This window comes from Physeter macrocephalus, chromosome 8 (genome assembly GCF_002837175.3).
Source record: "Physeter macrocephalus isolate SW-GA chromosome 8, ASM283717v5, whole genome shotgun sequence".
Taxonomy (NCBI): domain Eukaryota; kingdom Metazoa; phylum Chordata; class Mammalia; order Artiodactyla; family Physeteridae; genus Physeter; species Physeter macrocephalus.
In genome coordinates this window covers 57570061-57591726 of record NC_041221.1, presented here as the reverse complement: position 1 = coordinate 57591726, position 21666 = coordinate 57570061, and the positions used below count along the sequence as shown (strand labels likewise).

The 21666-nt window shown below is 38.1% G+C and overlaps 1 protein-coding gene across 4 annotated transcripts in view; it reads right to left on the bottom strand.

Moving 5' to 3' along the window:
- Positions 1-16007, bottom strand: part of NDUFS4 (NADH:ubiquinone oxidoreductase subunit S4) — a 134229-nt gene extending 118222 nt beyond the window's left edge. Inside the window, exon 1 of one of the 4 annotated variants that reach the window (XM_028492903.2) lies at positions 15884-16007. In XM_028492903.2, the coding sequence (XP_028348704.1) occupies positions 15884-15981 (98 nt within the window). In that variant the 5' untranslated portion in view covers positions 15982-16007. The remainder of the gene's footprint in view (positions 1-15883) is intronic. The other 3 variants (XM_024124636.3, XM_055086553.1, XM_055086554.1) reach the window with 3 other exon arrangements.
- Between the last annotated feature and the right edge of the window lie 5659 nt (positions 16008-21666).

Genomic DNA, 21666 nt, shown 5'->3' with positions numbered 1-21666 from the left:
CCCCAGTCCGGAAAGATCCCACATGCCGCGGAGCGGCTAGGCCCGTGAGCCATGGCCGCTGAGCCTGCACATCCGGAGCCTGTGCTCCGCAACGGGAGAGGCCACAACAGTGAGAGGCCCGCATACAGCAAAAAAAATAAAAAATAATAAATAAATAAATAAATATTAAAAAAAAAAAAAAAGACATGGAGCTTTTAGGCCAAATGGGTATCATTCAGCCTATCACAGAGAGTATGCAAAGAATAAAGGTACTGGTAATTCTTAAGTTGAATGGTGAGTCCACATCAATTCATTTTGCCATTATGCTTCCTAACATACATATATGTTACATATATTCATGTGTATATAAAATATTACATAATGTAAAACACTTTTAAAAAAGTAAAGAACTATAAATCAAACTCTGAGAAACACTAGCAGTTCAAGGAATGGGCAAAAGATGATGGGCATTCAAAGGGAACTGAGGAGGAAAGCCATAATAGAAGTGAAAGGAAGAATCTTTCAAGAATGAGAAAGTCATCCTTTTGGATTGCAACGGTCATGTAAGATAAGGACTGAGAAGAGTCTATTCATTTAGCAACAGGTTCACTGTTGACCTTGATGAAAGCTATTTCAGTGCAATGGTGGATACAAAAATAGATTACACTGAGCCCAGGAGTGCATGGGAGGTCACGATCTGGAAAAAGCCAGGTGCAGATAAATCTTTTACATACTAGTGAATAAAATACTGTAAATAAACAGACAAAATCTAAGATGCTCTAAGAATCCAGAAAGAGGAACTAGAACATAGGTAAGATTTATGAAAGGAGGGGGGAAAAGAGGTGGGGAAGAAAGGAATAAAAACTAAAAGAAAGAAGCCACAAAAGAAAGAATAATAATGATGATGTTAATGACGATGATAATTTTGTTGTTACAATTTATTAGGCCTTAGCATATGCTGCACACTGCCCCAAGCACTTTATATACTTTATGAAACAGATTATTATGTCCAATTTACAGAACAGAAGACAGGCACAAAGTAGACACAGCAAGAAATGTCAGAGGTGGCACTCAAATGTCGGTAAAGTTGACTCTAAAACATGTGCTCCTAACTACTGTATTAACTGATGTGATGGCTCCAATAGAGTATTTCAAGTATGAAAAAGCTAAGAATGGAAGAATCAGCCAGAAGCTAATTAGCTAAGAAACTAAGAATTAGCCTGGCAGCATGGCTAATATTGGGAGTTAACAGAAAATCTCTGGAAAGCAGTTCTTCCCAAAGCTAGAGTCAAGGACACTAAGTAAAGAGATTATAAGGGAGTTGGCCACATCAACAGTTTGAACGCAAAACCAAAAGATTAAATTGGGGACCAAAATAAAAACTTGAGCCCTAAAGAGGGGCCATTTCCAAGCAGTAACTAAGATGTACTTAAACCATTAACTTCAGAAGCAGCAGAATACCAATGTTTTAAGTCTCAACTAAAGGAAAAGAAAACTGAAATCTGTGAAATAACCCCAGATGCACATTGTATCCATACCACTACTAACTATGCACTAACATGGTATGTTGAAACACATTAATAAGATGGACAACAAGGCTACCACCAAGGTAATCAGAGAAGACAGTGGGACAGGAGCAAGAGCCTAAAAGATAGCAGTAGAAAAAAGTTCTCATAACTACCATTAAATCATTTAGACAGTGTCAGTGAGAGGAAAATATATGCTCACCCAGAGAATGAGATCAACTAGGTTACTGGCCACTAGTACCTGTTACATTCTCAAATTCAAAGAAAACTCTGTAGGTTGACCTTTGTCTGCTGGGACGTTACAGTCACTGGTCAACTGGTACACAATACGGGAGTATTATGCCATCATGAATTCTTTAAACATGGAATTGTTCTCTTCCCTAGAGAACTTCTATTATTATTTACAGTTAAGTGAGTTGTAAGACCTCAGTGTCCTGATCCTTTGTCATGTCCTTCAGAATACTGGTGAATAAAGCAAATTCTAATCAATATGAGTTATTTACAACCCTAGGAATAGATTAAACTATAATATAATTATCAACAGACCATCTAAAATGAGGTCATTCACTTTCATGAAATGAAATAACATTCAAAAAGCAATTACCACAGTGCCTAAGTGTTCAATAAATTATAGATATTAGAATTCTTGGGAATTCCCTGGTGGTCCAGTGGTTAAGACTCCACACTCCCAATGCAGGGGGCCCAGGTTCGATCCCTGGTCAGGGAACTAAAATCCCACATACTGCAACTAAGCCTGCACGCCGCAACTACTGAGCCCACAAGCCGCAACCAGAGAAGCCCACGCACCGCAACAAAGACCCAGTATAGCCAAAAATAAATAAATTAATTAAAATGTTAAAAAATAAAACTTAAAAAAAAAAAATAAAAAGAATTCTTATTAGCAACTCCCCTCCCCCAAAAAAAGGTTGCAGAGACTCTTGAGTTATAAGGAAGCCTATAACCGATACCTTTGGTGCTCACATTACATTCCTTTGGCCCATTTTTCTTTTCAGCCACAGCTACAGAAGCTCAGACTCAGGTCATCATCCAGTATCCCACCTGAAGTGAACCCATTATGCCTGAGGGTCTTCAGGAGCACTAGTATAGCTCAGAGTACAGAAGAGCTAACACCTTCAACCAAAGGGAAATGAGAACCAGTAGATAAATGTTCAAGCCTTCCAGCTTTCAAATGGATAATACTGAAAGGCATTCTGTATGCTTAGGAGATTCCAGTGGAACTGAGCCTCTTACTGCTTGCTCACTGCAGCAATCTCAATTATCACCCTTTTTCCTTCCTTCCCAGTCTCACTCCAGAGCTCCTCACTTCTAGTTTCTATGTCAACTCTCAAATAAACCACCTATACCCATGTCTTGGTCTCATACTCTTCTTTGGGAAATGCCAATCTAAGACAAAGCCCATGCACAAGATCCTAAGAAATGATCACCCATCCTTGGATTGAACACTTTTACCCTAACACATTCATCCTCAAAGCAGATGTTCCAAGGGCATACATCCTATTAAAGTGCAGAACTGCAGTCTTGGAGACTAGAAAAGAACTACAAGTATTTATTGAATGAGTGAGCAAACTTAGCAAGCAAAATCCCAGAGTTCTTTAAGAAAAAGGTAAGAGATCAGTCTATACAATATATACAAACATTATTTGTTCCCTAAAGATATTGCAATATAAAATATGCTGGTTCTTGGGACTTCCCTGGTAGCGCAGTGGTTAAGAATCTGCCTGCCAATGCAGGGGACACGGGTTCGATCCCTGGTCCGGGAAGATCCCACATGCCGCAGAGCAACTAAGCCCACACGCCACAACTACTGAGCCTGTGCTCTAGAGCCCGCATGCCACAACTACCGAAGCCCGCCTAGAGCTTGTGCTCTGCAACAAGAGAAGCCACCGCAATGGGAAGCCCTCGCACAGCAACGAAGAGTAGCCCCCTCTCGCAGCAACCACAGAAAGCCCGCACATAGCAACGAAGACCCAACGCAGCCAAAAAATAAAAAAATAAATGAATAAATAAAATATTCCTGGTTCTTAATTTTTGTTCAAGGGGCCCAGCTTTCATTACAACCAACTTCCAGAGTTTCTATAACCTATATGCATATGATACAACAGCATAAGTACAACTACAAACAATGACTATATCATAGTAAACCCTTAGTCTGTTTAATCTGACTCAATTGAGTATTCCCCCAAGATTTTTTTTATAAATTATTTTATTTATTTATTTTTGGCTGCATTGGGTCTTCGTTGCTGCGCACAGACTTTCTCTAGTTGCAGCGAGCGGGGAGCTACTCTTCGTTGTGGTGCGCGGGCTTCTCATTGTGGTGGCTTCTCTTGTTGCAGAGCACACGGGCTCTAGGCCTGTGGGCTTCAGTGGTTGTGGCATGCAGGGTCAGTAGTTGTGGCTCACGGGCTCTAGAGCACAGGCTCAGTAGTTGTGGCGCGTGGGCTTAGTTGCTCTGCGGCATGTGGGATCTTCCCGGACCAGGGCTCGAACCCGTGTCCCCTGAACTGGCAGGTGGGCTCTTAACCACTGTGCCACCAGGGAAGCCCTCCCCCAAGATTTTTAAAACTTGGTACCAAAGAAAGGGATTTTCAGTCCCTCCCTCATGATAAAGCTGAGATATAAGCCTGAAAAACACTTCAGTTTTTCAGTGTTAAATAGCTGAACACTATTGTGTTCCATCAGCTATGATATCTGCCACATCAAAAAAAACAAGCTGGGGCTTCCCTGGTGGCGCAGTGGTTGAGAGCCCGCCTGCCGATGCAGGGGACACGGGTTCGTGCTCCGGTCCGGGAAGATCCCACATGCCACGGAGCGGCTAGGCCCGTGAGCCATGGCCGCTGAGCCTGTGCGTCCGGAGCCTGTGCTCCGCAACGGGAGAGGCCCACATACTGCAAAAAAAAAAAAACAAAAAAATCCATGCATCAAAAAGGAAGTCTGGAGGGAAATAAGATATTTTGAACCAAAAGATAATAAAATACAACATATCAAAATTTGTGGGATGGAACTAAAGCAATTCAAAAGAAAATAGAAGATGAAGAAGTCCTTCCTAGCTTATTTTATGAGTCCAGTATTATACCCTGATATCAAAACAAAAATAGAACAAAAAAAGAAAACTACAACCAATATCCTTCATAAATATAGATGTAAAAATCCTCAACAAAGTATGAGCAAATCAAACACAGAAGTATATAAAAAGAATTAAATAACACAACCAAGTGGGATTTATCCTGAGAATGCAAGGCTGCTTCAGTATTTGAAAAATCAACATAATTCAACATATTGACAGGCTAAAGAAGAAAAACCATAATAATATATCAATTGATACAGAAAAGGCATTAGATAAAATATAACATCCATTCATGATTAAAACCTATTAGCAATCTAGGAGTAGAAACTTCCTCAATCTGATAAAAGGCATTTCTACCAAAAAAATCTTTAGCTAACATTATATTTAATGGTGAAAAACTGAAAGCTTTCCCTTAAGATCAGTAAATGGCAAGAATGTCTACTGTCACCACCCTTGTTTAACACTTCTGGAAACCAAAAAGAAACAAAGGTATAGAGATTGGACAGAATAAATAAACTGTCCCTATTCACATACTACATGATTACCTACTTAAAAAATCCCCAAGAATCTACAAAATACATAAAGAACTAACAAATGAATACAGCAAGGTTGCCTGCAAAGTCAAACACACAAAAATCAGTCCTAATTCTATATATGGCAATGTACAATTACAAACTGAAATTTTAAAAACAAGGCTATTTACCATAGCTCCCCCAAATTGAGATATGTAGGCATAAATCTAACAGAACATACAGGATCTGCAGATTCAAAACTATGAAACCCTGATGAAAGAAATCAATCAATAAATGAAGAGACGTCCATATATATGGACTGGAAGGTTCAGCATAGTAAAAATGACAACTCTCCTCAAATTAATCTATAGATTGAAAACAACACCAATCAAAACCTCAGGTGGATTTTTCAGAGATATGGATAAAAATGATTCCAAAATTTAGACAAAAAGGCAAAGGAACTAGAATAGCTAAAAAATTTTTGAAAAACAAGAATGAAATTGGAAGAATCACAACTCCTCAATTACAATACATTAACTATAAAGCTATAGTAATCAAGACTATGTGGTATTGGCAAACGGATTTAGATTAATGGAACAGACCCAAACAAATATAGTCAACTGATTACTGACAAAGGTGCAAAAGCAATTCAGTGGTAAAAGAATAGTCTTTACAATAAATGGTGTTGGAACAAATATACGTCCATATGCAAAAAAAACTAAGCTCAACTTAAATCTCACACTTTATATAAAAATTCACTCAATATGGATCATAGATCTGAATAAAAAGATTTCAAAACTTCAAGAAGAAAATAGAGGAAAAAATCTTCATGTCCTGGGGTTAGGCAAAGAGTTCTCTGATATGACAACAAAAGTACAATCCATAAGAGAAAAAAACTGGTGAACTTTATCAATATTAAAAACTTTTACTCTCTGAAAGATACTGTTAAAAGAATGAAAAGAAATAAATTGCCTTGATGTAAAATGAAAAGAAAAGCTACAGATGGCGAGAAAATATTTGCAAACTACATATCTAACAAAGGTCTTATATCCAGAATATTTTAAGAACTCTCAAAGCTCAACAATAAGAAAATAAACAACCCAACTTAAAAATTGGCAAAAGACGTAACAGACACTTCACCTCAATATTATTAGCCATTAGGGAAATACATATTAAAACCACGAGTTATCCATGATGGAAATGCAAATCAAAACCACCAGATACCACTTCATACTCACTAGGACGGTTATAATAAAGATGGTAATAATGAGTATTGGCAAGATTGTGAAGCCAATGGAACCCTCATTCACTGCTGGTGGGAATGTAAAGTGGTGCAGACACTTTGGAAAGAGTCTGGCAGTTACTCAGAGGGCTAAACACAGAGTTATCATATTGTCCAGCAATTCAACTCCTCCGTATATACCAAAAGAATGAAAACCTGTGTTACACAAAAACTTGTACACAAATGTTCACAGAACGTTATTCATACTAGCCAAAAGGTGAAAACAGACCCACTATCCATCAATAATGTATAAAGTGTGATATGTCCATTCAATAGAACATTATTCATCAATAAAAAGGAATCAAGTATTGATACATGCTACAACTTGGTTAAACCTTGAAAACATTGAGAAGCCAGTCACAAAAGATCACATATGATTCTTTTGTATGAAGTGTCCAGAGTAGGCAAACCTAAAAGACAGAAAGCAGATTGGTGGTTGCCTAGGGCTAGGGGAAGGGAGAAACAGGGTGTGACAGCTAATGAGCACAGGATTTTTTCTTGGAGTGATGGAAATGTTCGAAAATTGACTGTGAATGGTTGCACAACTCTGTGAATATACTAAAAACCATGAAATCATACATTTTATATGAATGAATTATATGATAATGATATCTCAATAAAGTTGTTATAAAAAACACAATGAATTATTATTACACACCAATTAAAATGCCTAAATTTAAAAATACTGACAATACCAATGTTAATAAGGATACAGAGCAACTAAATTTCCATACATTGCTGCTGGAAAAGCAAAATGGTATGACTACTCTGAAAAATAGTTTTGCAGTACCTTATAAAGTTGAAGTATATTACCTACGGCCCAGCAACCTCCCTCCTGGGTATCTACTCTAGAGAAAAGAAATCATGTTTACATAAAATCCTGTACACAGATGTTTAAAGTGGCTCTATTTACCACTGTCAAAAACTGGAAAAAACTGAAATGTTCTTCAAGGGGTAAATGGATAAACTGTGGTATATCCAAACAATGGAATATGATTTAGCAATAAAGAGAATGAACTATTGATACACACAACTTAAAAGAACCTCAAAGGCATTATGCTAAGTGAAAGAAACCAATTTCACAGGGTTGTATACCATATGGTTCCATTTATATTACAGTCTCAAAATTACAAAACTATGGAGATGAAGAAAAGATTATTTGTTGCCAGAGATTACAGGGGTAGGGAGGGACTCTTTTGGGGTGGAGTCTTTTGGGGTGAAGTCCTTTGGTATTCTGTACCCTGATTATTGAGATGGTTATACAAATCTATACGTTTGTTAAAATTCTAAGAACTGTTCACCAAAAGGAAAACAGTGGATTTTTCTTTATAATTTTAAAAATTAAAAAATGTTAAATCCAATTGAGAGTCAATGCTTTTCTTTAATTTGGTTTAAATTCACTAGACTACCACTTCTGATCATCTTTTAGTTTAAAATACAGTATATAGTTCAAAGAAAGATACTGAAAAAATGAAATTCATCCTAAGGAGTACCAAGAGGTAATAAATCTGGTCATTAATTAGGGGTAAACAAACTAGACATGCTAAGCCTGGAGCACAGACTCAGAAGGAGAATGACCGATGACAAATGTCTTCAATTATCTGAAGAGCTGACATGTGCACGAGAGTTAGAATTTTTCCATATACTATTAAAGAGAAACTTTCATTTACCAGTGAGCCTAAAAATACAGAGGGTTTTCTAGGGCTACCAGTAATTCACCATATATTCCTCAACTGCTAGATAATCAAGAAGCAGGAAGTTCTGGAGATTGTTGCATTAAACAAAGGGTCAGACAGGATGATCCAAGAGTTTTCTTCTACCTCAAACATTATATGAATCTATGAACTATAACTTCTACAGTTAACCTACCAAAGTAGAAGACACCGAACATCTAAAAAGGTATCCCTTCCTGCCAAAATATCACCTTTCATTGCATAAAAATATTAAATAGCACTCTAATTTCCAAATTTTTAAAAAGACCAAATAAATTCAAAATCTTAACAAAAGCCTTATTAAGACCCATTTTATTTCTCCAAATCTCATTTGTACTAAAGATATTAAAATTAAATTCAAATTACTAATGTCTAACTAAATCTAATTTCATTAGACTTAAAAGACAAAAGTTATAAATTTCATGCAAACTTCTATAAGTATATTGAAGAAATTTCTTGAAAAAGAAGTACTCTTTCCACACAAAGGGTGGTAGTCCTCAAAAAAGCCAAAACATCTGTATTCACTTTAAAGCTCATCAAGACAGACTGACATTTTTAGGAGAAGCATATGGCTTGCTGAACAGTCATCTAGAACAGGATCTTTCGTCTAGTAAACGCTATTCAAGGACCATTTACTTATGTATGGAGTGGCTGAATAAAGAAAAGAACATATTTTTAAGTCCTAGAAAACACAAAGAAATAAACTCTTCATCTAGCTTTGTTAAGGATACAGCAAAACACATTAGAAAAGCAGCCAGATCTTTACTCTCAGAGACAGTGCTCTCAACATCTGAAACAATTCTAAGAAATCACTGAAACAAAAGAACTCTAGAAAAGCTTTCTTAGAGAACTATATCCAGCCAAAGACCACCTCCCTAAAAAAGGCATTTCCATTTTAAAGGATAAAACACTTTCTTCTTAAAACTCTGAAGGGCAGAGTTCAACAGCTGCGCTATATTAAACCTGAGCCCTTCCAAGAGGAAGAACAAGAATCTCTGGAGAGCGAGTAACATGGTCTGCTTTCTCCAAAATTATCAGAATGCCTGCTTTGCCTCAAAGAAAAGTTTCTCCAAGAAAAAGCCTCTATACAATACATGGGTGAAAAACAAATCTTAGATTAGGAAAACATGCAAAAATAGAAGCATTTGTTTCTGGAAATCTCCTCCGCCTAAGGCAAAACGCATTTTGAAGTCCTTCAAGACATAGCATGGAAACTATTAAACAAAAAAAAACAAAAACAGTAGTTGTCAGCCCTAGCTTCCCTTCAGAATCGCTATAGAGCTAGGTCTCAACCTAAATTTACTGAACCAATATATACTGAGACCAAGGCATCTGAATTATTTATGCACACAGCAAGTGATTTTGATGCACAGCAAGGGTTTAAAAACAACTGAACTGGAGCATGATCCCATAGAGGAAAAATTAAAGTCTAGTGAGTAAAGACAAGAAGGAAAGGTCACATTTGAGCAACTAACTAGTTCTAAAGAACCTAAGGTTGTATACACCTACTAAAATACTCAATAACAAACAGAAAGAGAATTTGAAACAGAAATTCTGAATTGTTCTCATGCCATTACTTAAAGGACAAAAGTCTTAGAATAAAAAAAAAAAAAAAAGTCTTAGAATAATTTGCTAAAATATCCAAATATTTAGATGAAAGTTGTTATGAAGAATGTGATCACTGCAAAGGTTCCATCAGGGTCTCTGGACACTGCAAACTGAAAAAAAGAAAAGTTGTAATAAGAGCTCATGTATTATAAGTATTATCTGTCAACCTTTAAAAAGTGCAAGGCTTTAATCACAACAAAGTAAATTTCAGCCATTATCAAAGCTTTATTAAGCCTACTTCATGTTACACAAAATTCTACCAGGTTTTACTTGCCTAGTATTCAAATCCATGATAAACAAACAGTGGCAGTGGAACTGCTAAAGGGGAGCAGACCAGTCAAGGAAGGATACAAAAACACTATTAAAAAGTAGACACAAGAACTCAGAAAGCACAGCAGATACGTGATAGTTTTTAAAGGCAGCAGAATACGGTAACTCTATTTCCTAATGATCACTAAAGAAAAAGAAAAATATGTTCAGTATACCTTGTTTAATACATACCTTACATGTATTTCGTTTAAGAGGGTAAGAAAGTATAATAATCAAGTTACCTATACAAAGTCTCTCATCAAAAATAATTACAAAATTTAGGGGAAAAAATCCTTACCACAAAAATAACCACAAAAACCCTTAATTCCTCAACTGGAGACTCTAGCTGTATAAAAGGTACAATGGAATGACAGTAAAGAGCATCAGATAGTCTTTTAAATAAAGAATACACCTTGAGGGGAGGGACAGACTGGGAGTTTGGGACTGACATGTACACACTGCTATATTTAAAACAGATAACCGGGCTTCCCTGGTGGCGCAGCGGTTGCGCGTCCGCCTGCCGATGCAGGGGAACCGGGTTCGCGCCCCGGTCTGGGAGGATCCCACATGCCGCGGAGCGGCTGGGCCCGTGAGCCATGGCCGCTGAGCCTGCGCGTCCGGAGCCTGTGCTCCGCAACGGGAGAGGCCACAGCAGAGGGAGGCCCGCATACCACAAAAAAAAAAAAAAATAAATAAATAAAACAGATAACCAACAAGGACCTACTGTATAGCACAGGGAACTCTGCCCAATATTCTGTAATAACCTAGATGGGAAAAGAATTTGAAAAAGAATAGATATATGTATATGTATAACTGAATCACTTTGCTATACACCTGAAACTAACAGAACATTGTTAAACAACTATACTCCAACATAAAATAAAAAATAAAAAATAAATAAATATATATATATACACCTTGCTAAAAGGAAAAGAAAACAGAGAAGACACTGAGGTTTTAATTTACTATTACCAGACATAATATTTCTCTCTGCAAAAGTCAACATATTCCTTTAAATTGCTAAGTCAGACCATTTCCTAGTAATGTAAACTTAAAATCTGTTTCTTCGTCTGAAAAATGAGAATAAAAACATGTGAGTCGTAGGATTACTGTGAGAAATGGGATAACAAAGGTAACGTCCTTGGCACAGTGGCTAATACACAGTGAGAAATAAATGTTAGCTGCCATTATTAATTTGTACTCAGAATAAACATCATAAAAATGATTCTCAATGTTCACCAAAGGATATATTTTAGAAGCTTTTCCATTTGAAATGGTCTTATTCTGCATTCACCCTACACCCAGAGACCTCTCTAAAATGTATTATACAGGAATCAAGTTGCCCCATCTTTCTTCATTAAGTCCCATGTATTATCAACTTGTAAAAACTTCATGTAAAGTAGCTTGCACACAGCAAGTCTAATAATCACATTTAGTTACTATTATTCCTAAAGAGCTCTCATGTTCTGAGTACCCCTTCTCAAATTAAATTCATTTCCACCTCTATTTTAAATTTGAAAACAAAAGAGGAATCAGGACACCTGTCAAAGAAGTGCTTGAGTACAAAAAAAAATCTATTTAGGGACTTCCCTGGTGGCGCAGTGGTTAAGAATCTGCCTGCCAATGCAGGGGACACAGGTTCAATCCCTGGTCCAGGAAGATCCCACATGCCGCAGAGCAACTAAGCCCATGCGTCACAACTACTGAGCCTGAGCTCTAGAGCCCATGAGCCACAACTACTAAAGCCCGTGCACCTAGAGCCTGTGCTCCACAACAAGAGAAGGCACCACAATGAGAAGCTCGTGCACCACAACAAAGAGTAGCCTCGACTCGCCACAACCAGAGAAAAGCCCGCGCGCAGCAATGAAAACCCCACACAGCCAAAAATAAATAAATAAATAAATTTATTAAAGGAAAAAAAAAACCTGCTCATTTTCAAGTGTGTGTATGCACGCTCACTTGTGTGTAGAAGAGTCAGTATATGTTGTTATGCTGAGGCAGCCAACAATCCAAACAACTTTGTGGCTTATAACAAAGTTTGTTTCTTAGTCACTTTACATTTTATATAACCTATAAGAATCACTTTCTGCTTTCCTCCATGTTATCTTTATTCCAGGATCTAGGCTGAAAGAAAAGACCCCACCAGGGACAGCAGAGGAAAAAATGACATGGCAAAACATGGGACAGCTCTTGGATCTTCTGCTTGACGTGGTATAACATTCCTGGTTAACATTTCATTGGTCAAGGACTTTCCTGGTGCTCCAGTGTTTAAGAATCTGCCTTCCAATGCAGATTACACGGGTTCGATCCCTGGTCCGGAACTAAGATCCCACACGCCGCGGGGCAACTAATCCCACGTGTGGCAACTACTGAGCCCATGTGCCACAACTAGAGAGGCCACGTGCTACAACTACAGAGCCCATGCCCTCTGGAGCCCATGCGCCACAACTAGAGAGAAGCCCATGCACCACAACTAGAGAGAAGCCCGTGCACCACAACTAGAGAGGAGCAAGCCCATGCGCCGCAATGAAAGATCCCCCGTGCCACAACTAAGACCCAATGCAGCCAAAATTAAATAAATAAAATTTTTTTTTTTTTTAAGGCGGGGAGAGGAGATGGTCTCCTTGAAAAAAAAAAAAATCATTGGTCAAAACAAGTCACTTGGCCAATGGGGTGGTGATGTATAATCCTGTCACAGGGAATGGAAATTAATATTATAAATAATAATACCATCTACCACGATATCCACCATCGAGACTAAAGAAAAGAAAAATATTCAGGCCATTCAAACCAATAACAAAATCAGCATTTATTTAGGTAAGGTTTACTATGTGCCAAGACATTATTCTAGTATTTACTAGTGTTAAAATATTTAAATCAACAAAGATGTCTGCTACTGATGAAAACAGACCAACTAATTATGGGTATTTTTTAATGAGGAAAATAAGCAAAACAATGAAACCTATTAGAAAACACATTAGAAACATTGAAAGCTCACAAAACTTGGCTTTGATATGTTCCAGACAGCAAAAAGTAGCTGCCCTTCAGAGGAATTTGTTTATCCAGCTTATCTGAAGCAGAAGCCAACCTACTGATTTTAAATGTCCTAAATGTTTTTCAAATTAGGGCTGAGACAGTTTCTTAGCAAGGTGTAATACACACAGAACTCTTATCAAACTTAGTGCCTCTTACTCATTGAAGGTTCCTGCAGACTCATATTCATACTGGCTTATCTAACGCTGAAAAAGGAAACATAGCAACAAAATACAGCCAGAGACTGGAGCACAAAATAAGCCTCACAAAAAGGTCCCATACACTCAGTCCCCACCAGTATTAATTAACACCCTCTGAAGACCCTAAAGAGCTATATTTGAGGTATACACAAGACTCAGTCCAATTGAGAAGTGATAGAACAGGGCTAGGTGAGATAAGCATACATGAATAGGTTAAAGAAAACAAAAACAAAAACACTGTATCATATGGCCTGAGTCCCTAGTATTGCTATTTTGAAAGAGTGCCATTTTATCTGATTTTAGATTAATATCCTAAATAGTTAAACTTACCCTGGACAAACCCTTAGTAAAGTCAGGGAAAGTAAGAATAAATGTAGACCATATATCCAGGGTTGTCCCCCCCTCTCCTTCAGCCCAGGGAAGTAAGAAGCACGTGGAAACAGACTCACTCCAAAGCAGGATCTCAGCAACTAGATCAGCTGAATCAACTACACTGTTTAAACAATTTTTCCTCTTTCTTGTGTGTACACATTGTTGGGTTTTTTGGTTTGCTCTTTGGTTTTTTACAGATATACTAAAGTTAAATTCATATAAGTTAATGTAGCAGTTAATGGCTTCTTTCCTTCTGCTGATAGTTCCTTCTCTTCAATATTTATATTTGTTCACTACTCTCTTCCTTATCAAGGGCCTTACTGATTCTATCTCCCATTTCACTCAAGTGATCTGAAATGGCACATCATTTGCAAGTATTTTCTAAGCAATACAATAAAATGAATTTTAGATGCAGATGTCCCCATTAATTGGTTCTCTTTCCACACTCTACCTTTTCAGATCCTCATTACTCTCAAAACATAATGTGAAGAGAGTGCTTAAGGATGAAAAGCAAATAATATCTAAGAGAGAAGTGCCATAAATTTCTCTCAAGGTGAAGTGAACAACATAAGCTCTACGGGTAAAAAAAGGTGGTAAAGGAAGCAAATAAATGTATATTTCGCTTGAGCTTAAAATTTGTTTTCCTTGGCTGTTAAGTTTTTAAAAGTCTGAAACAAAGGTCATCTTACATGATTTAAAATTTTATTTTCAAATCTTTTTAAACACATTTGCAAGCAGAAACTCTTTAAATGTGGATAAGTAGTACTAATCAGCAAAGTTTCCAAAATCTAGTATCTTAACTTCGACAATTATAAATTGCTAACAAAATGGCTGTGACTTAGACATACATCCATGTTTTGATTAGCCATGGACCCTTCAAATTTGTTCTCAGTTCTAGGAATACCGTGAACTTCTCGGGAATGCAAAATTAATGCCCATAGTATCTAGGAGAATAAGAACTAACCTTGGTCACCTCTATTCTAGACCTAAGTCAACCAGTGGAGTATCTTACCTTAGAGAAACACTCGTGTAGAACAGTGAACTGTTGTACAAACTTACCTTTCCCCAATCTTAGCATTCTTATTTTTCAATGACAGTATATTATGTATACATCGCTCTATGACTGCCTTCGAGACTTTTCATAAGCCACTGACATCATCTTTCCCATCCATCATCCACTATTTAAAACCTTAATAAAACTTACCTCCAAAAATCCTTTCTAATTAACTCTAGTTCTAACTCTGTATTCCCTTTATGTTTAATATAACACTAAACTAATTAGCGTTTCACTAGACCCTCTTTACAATTTTTAACCACTCCCATTCCTCCCACCCCTTCATATCTGTCCATCCAGTCTTTCCATCACTGTTCTAAGCACTCATGTAGAAGATACTGAACATAAGCCCTGGTTAATATATATACTAACAAGCTGTGAAAATAGCAATGAAACAAAATAATTCTTCGCACACAAAAATGCTAGAATGTGTGTGTGCGCGCGCGGGCGCGCGCATGCTGTTGTGTCAGTACTATAATAAAGTCAGGAAAATTGAGAAAAATAGGAAAATGGAGGGTTAAGTAACGCAGTCGAAAAAGAAATCACCATCACAAAAATGCTTCAAGGCAAAACAATGAACGATAACAATCTCTGAATTACTGTATTACTGTGAGGCTTTAATAAAATTCTGGATGAGAAAACTCCCGGCATTACCACCAGTCTTTCAAAAATTACTTTCCAGTACTACTAGCAGTGATATATTTACTAACGTTGAATTCCAACCAAGTTTTCCTCCCAAGCAGCCTGATAAATAAAACAATCTTTCAGTGCAGAAACCCAAGCAATATCACCTAAAGCCGTGGAAGGGGAGGAAGTGATTTAACCCTCCAGTAAAGACTGGAGTGATGGGCAAACAGGTAAAAAAATGGAGGGGTGCGGAAAGTGGGGAGAAAAAGGAGTGAGACTCCGCCCCCTCTCTCTGGGGGCTCGGCTCTTAGCTCCGGAGACAGCCCCACTCCACAAACCCCTCAGAGCAGCCGTCCAAATTTCCAAGAAACCAGAGGTACTCCTCCCCCCTCCCCGCATTCACGCCCCCGCTGGCCTGGCCAAGCTTCCCCAGGTCGCAGCTAGTCCCATATCCGCCCGCCCTCTCCCGAGGAAAGGGTCAGCAGAGGACGTTTTCCCGAGGCCTTCTCCGGGACCCAGCAGCAGAGACCTCCGCAAAAGTGGAGAGACCCGAGAAGCTTGAAGAAGCCTCACAATGCTGTTACCTGGTCGGAACCTTGGAAACGGAAACGGCAGCTACACCCGCTGCCCTTCTCCCCCGCAACGCTTGCCTCAGCGCCACTGACATTGAGACCGCCGCCATCTTGCTGCAGGCAAACACTAGGACGGATCACCGCAAGGGACAAACTTCCTTCGTTTTCAAGCGAATGGAACCGCAATGCAACGGAGTGGGTTTTTTGGGTTAATTTTATCCTTGTTTGGTGTTTTGTTAAATAATGGAGTTTCGAAAAGAGGTGAAACGTTTGGTTGAAAGAGATAAGAAGGAAAGTGGACGGAAGAAAAATGCAGAAGTGCATTAAGTGTAAAGATCATCCTCATAAAGTAAAATCCTTTTTTGTTGTTAAGGACTGGTTTCTTAGCAGTTAATGAAGAGACCAAAAGAAAACACTTGAAAGTTTAAACACCTGCAACTCATAATTTTTTCAAAGGACTCAATATTTAGGGCTGAGCCCACTGGAAGAGCCAGAGGGCTCGTTGGGTTCTTGAGAACCTTAAGTAGTACTTTTCCAAAGTGTTGCCAGATTAAGTTTGCAAGACCTCAGGAAAGGGCTGTATTCAGTTTTGGTGTTCTGTAGTTGATAGTTATAATGATCATATTTTCCAAATGAAAAATCTAGACACATGGCCTGGCAAAGGATTATTTTTTTGACGTGTGTATTTATATGAAAAACTAACGGAACATAATATTTTATTTCACTTTTCCCAGTAAATCCTGAATGTGTGATCATAATCCATAGATACCAGACATAAAACAAAAATTATCTTCTGAGGCGATTGTTGGAAACATGTTTGTATTGTGGGCTACTGACCTTAAGAACAATGATTAACTCTGGATTATAAAATGAAAAGCAGACTACTTTGTGGGGTTTGTTATTTAAAAGATTTTTTTTTAAGAATTAGAACGTTGCTGCTTTTAAAATTAGGCAAGTTAAAACATAACCTTTATTAAAAGAATAGGATTAACAGGAGGATGGGGAATGCCTTGGTTTTGCATTAAGGCCAATTAAAAGAATCTCAATACATAGGGAAAAGGGGGAAAGAAAGAGATTGAGCACCATAGCAACTAGCACCAAAGAGAGAGAAAGCCATGTCCAGGAAAAGAGGAAATACACAGAAAGATGAAAGAAGAGATGTCTCAGAGGGAATTTTCTTTTAAACTTTTAATTTTGAAATAGATTTCACAGGAAGTTGCAAAAACAGTACAGAGAGATCTTGTGTACCCTTCACCCAGTTTCCCCCATTGATTACATCTTATATAATTGCTGTACAGTATCTAAGCCAGGAAACCAACAATATAAAGTGTTTATATGGTCCTATGTCATTCTATCACATGTGTCAATTCATGAAACCACAAACACAATCAAGTTATAGAACTATTCCATCACCACAAAAATTTCCTCTGGTGCTACTCTTTCACAGAAGTACCCACCTCCCAACCCCTGGCCACCACTACTGTTTCCATTTTTATAATTTTGCATTTCAAGAATGTTATATAATGGAATCTTGCAGTATATGACTTTTTGAAATTGGCTTCTTTCACTCAGCATAATGCCATTGAGATCCATCCATGTTATTGCATTTAACAATAGTTCAATCCTTTTTATTGCTGAGTAGTATTCCATGGTGTATTAGTCCAGATGCTGCCAAAAAACAAAACTAATAGTATATATATCTGGACTACCACAATTTGTTTTTTTTTTTTTTTTTTTTTTATTGTGGTATGCAGGCCTCCCTCTGCTGTGGCCTCGCCCGTTGCGGAGCACAGGCTCCGGACGCGCAGGCTCAGCGGCCATGGCTCACAGGCCCAGCCGCTCCGCGGCATGTGGGATCCTCCCAGACCGGGGCGCGAACCCAGTTCCCCTGCATCGGCAGGCGGACGCGCAACCGCTGCGCCACCAGGGAAGCCCTGGACTACCACAATTTGATTAACCATTCATCTGTTGCAGAATATTTTGGATATATCCTCTTTACAGGGTGTGTTGCTAAGTAAATGTTTTTAATGTTGATGAAGTCCAGTTTAGTCATTTTTAAACTTATGGATTATGCTTTCTTTTGCTTCCATGTTTTACTTATTTATTTTTGTTGCATTATAATTAACATATAATATTATGTTAGTTTCAAGTGTGTAACATAGTTATTCGATACTTTTGTACGTTATGAAATGATTACAGCAAGAAGACCTCTTAACATCTGTCACTGTACAAAGTTGTTAGAATATTATTGACCAAATTCCCTATGTGTACATCATATCCCGACTTAGTTATTTTATAGCTGGAAGTTTGTGCCTCTTAATCCCCTTCACCTATTTTGTCTGTTCGCCCTCCCCACTCCCTTTTGGCAAGCACCAGTTTGTTCTCTGTATCTATGAGTCTGTTTTTGTTTTGTTTTGATTGTGCATTTGTTTTGTATTTTAGATTACACATGTAAGTGAAATCACATAGTAGTTGTTTTTCTCTGTCTGACTTATTTCACTTAGCATAATAACCTCCAGGTCCATCCATGTTATTGCAAATGGCAAGATTTCATTATTGTTTATGGCTGAGTAATATTCCATTGTAGATATATATAGACCACATCTTCTTTATCCATTCATCTGTGGATGGCCACATAGGTTGCTTTCATGTCTTGCTTATTGTAAATCTTGCTGCAGTGAACATGGGAGGCATGTATCTTTTCAAATTAGCACTTTCATTTTCTTTGGATAAATACCCAGAGGTTGAATTGCTGGATCATATGGTAGTTCTATTTTTAGTTTCTTGAGGAACCTCCATACTGTTTTCCGTGGCTTTCTAATTTACACTCCCACCAGCAGTGCACAAAGATTCCCTTTTCTTCGTACCCATGCCAACATGTTGTTTCTTGTTCTTTTGTATGGATTGTGCTTTTGGTGTCTTGTCTAGGAACTGTTCACCAACCCTAGGTCCTGAAGATTTTCTCCTATGTTTTCTTCTAAAGGTTTTTTAGCTTCACCTTTTACATTTAAGTCTATGATCCTCTCTGAGTTAGTTTTTGAGTTAAGTTTTTAGTTAATAAGGTGTGAATTGTAGGTCAAAGTTCAGTTTTTTACCTGTGGATATCAAATTTTTTCAGCAATATATGTTGAAAAGACTGTTCTTCTCTCATTGAATTGCTTTTGTACCTTTGTCAAAAAATCAGTTGGCCGTGCTTATGTGTGGCTATTTCTGGGTTCTCTATTTGGAGGGATTTTAAGGCCAAGGTGGCTTTGATTTTAGATTAAATTTTTATAAATATGTTTTCTTTTTTAAGGAGAAACTTACGATCCGTCCGAATGTTCATAAGGACAACTTACTGTAGCGCTGCTTCTAGTCCTATTGATCGAAAGCCTACCTCTCCACCTACCACCTACTCCAGTCCCTTCCTTCTATGAGCTTGCAGTCCTCAGCAAAACCCCACTGTCTGCGTTTTTTGCCTTTTTACTCAGCCCATGATCCAAAACCAGCATTGCTAATAATACACTCCTATAGAATCTCTGGTTTTCCTGACCTGCTGCTGGATTCCCTCATCCGCGCATACATGAGTTCTTTCTGACCTCACGTACAGGATATGTCTGAGAATGGAACAGAAATAACTGGCTGTGTGCATTTCTTTAAAACAATTTCACCTAAACTATAGACTACCGCTAAGCTTAATAGAATGTCTAGGTCCAAATACCATCTTATTATTGCAATAGGAGTATTAAAATATTAATTGATGGTAACTTTTGCTGGCATCTCACGCATGGTGACCAGAATTCTCCTGAGCTGCTCATCATTGCTAAACAAAATAGCAACCTAAAACACTTGTTTTACTACCAGCGAGTACTCACTATCTGACCTTATCTGACTCCTCAATAGTTTGGCATAGCTTTTAACTCAATGTCTTTTACTTCATTTCCCAAATAATATTCTGGGGAGAATACTAATTGTGGAATACTTTAACAGATGCTCCTAAAAATTGATCCCATGCTATTAATATTCCAGACTTGGATATTCATAATATCTTTGGAGTCACTTTTATCCTCCCGCTTTATTGAGATATGACTGGCGTACAACGTTGTATAAGTTCAAGGTATACGTTGTGACAATTCGATATACACATATATTGCAAAACAGTTACCACAATAGTGAATACATGTATCACTTCACACGGTTACCTTTGTGTATGTGTGTGTGCTGAGAACTTTTAAGATCGTCTCTCTTAGCAACTTTCAAGTATATAATACAATATCATTCATTATGGTCACAAGGCTGTACATTACATCCCCAGAACTTAATCATTTTATAACTGGAAGTTTACTTTGTACCCTTTGAATACCTTCACCCATTCCCACCCTCACCCCCATTCTCACCAGCCCCACCTTGCCCCTGGAAACCACCTATCTACTCTGTTTCTGAGTTTGTTTTTTTTGTTTTTGTTTTTGTTATTTATCTTTTTTTTTTTTCTGTGCTGTGTGGGATCTTAGTTCCCAACCAGGGATCCGACCCCTGCCCCCTGCTTTGGGAACGTGGAGTCTTAACCACTGAACCACAAGGGAAGTCCCTTGGTTTTTTTAGATTCCACATATAAGTGATTTCATACAGTATTTATCTTACTCTGTCTGACTTATTTCACATAGCATAATGCCCTCAAGTTTCATCCATGTTGTCACAAATGGCAATAAATTTAAAATTTTCCATCTTTTTATGGCTGAATAATATTCCATTGTGTATGTGTGTGTGTGTGTGTGTGTGTGTGTGTGTACCACATTTTCTTTATCCTTTCATTCATTGGTGAACACTTAGGTTGCTTCCATGTCATGGCTATTATAAATAATTCTGCAATAGATACGAGGGTGCAGGTATCTCTCCAATATAGTGATTTCATTTGCTTCAGATATAGCCCAGAAGTGGAATTGCTGGACCACGTGGTAACATTGGAGGCATTCTTAATTCCTCTCTTTCTTTTACCTTTCAGCTCAATCTTTTTAAAAATTTATTTATTTATTTATTTATTTATTTATTTATTTATTTATATTTGGCTGCGTTGGGTCTTCGCTGCGTGCGGGCTTTCTCTAGTTGCGGCAAGCGGGAGCTACTCTTCCTTGCGGTGCACGGGCTTCTCATCGCGGTGGCTTCTCTTGTTGCGGAGCAGGGGCGCTAGGGCACGCAGGCTCAGTAGTTGTGGCTCAAGGACTCTAGAGCACAGGCTCAGTAGTTGTTGTGCACGGGCTTAGCTGCTCCGCGGCAACTAAGGGCTCAAACCCGTGTCCCCTGAATCGGCAGGTGGACTCTCAACCACTGCACCACCAGGGAAGCCCACTCACTGCATTCTAGACCCACTGGCTTCCTTGATATTCTCAGGATACACCAGGCCCACTTCTATCTCAAGGCCTTTGTGCTTGCTGTTCTCTGTGGCTAGAATGCTGTTGCCTGTATCTGGAATAATCTTATCTCTCTCTTTCTGTCTCTCTCTCCCCTTCTTCACGTTTTTGCTCACATGTCACCTTCTCAGTGAGGTCCTTCCTGACCACCCTGTCTAAACTTTTCACCCCATCCCAATGCTTTCTATACGTCTTCCCCACTTTATTTTTCCTCCTTAGCGTTTTTGTAAGTTTCAGCACTTTACGAACTTATGATAAATATGAATTATAAAATATGGGAGAAAATCCTCCAGTAAATAAGGTCAATTTCCTTCCACTTATGGTCGCAAACTTTTTCTTACCTTCACAGTACTGTTTCTGGGAACAATTATTCTCTTTCTACAATTAATCAAATGAAGATATTTTTAC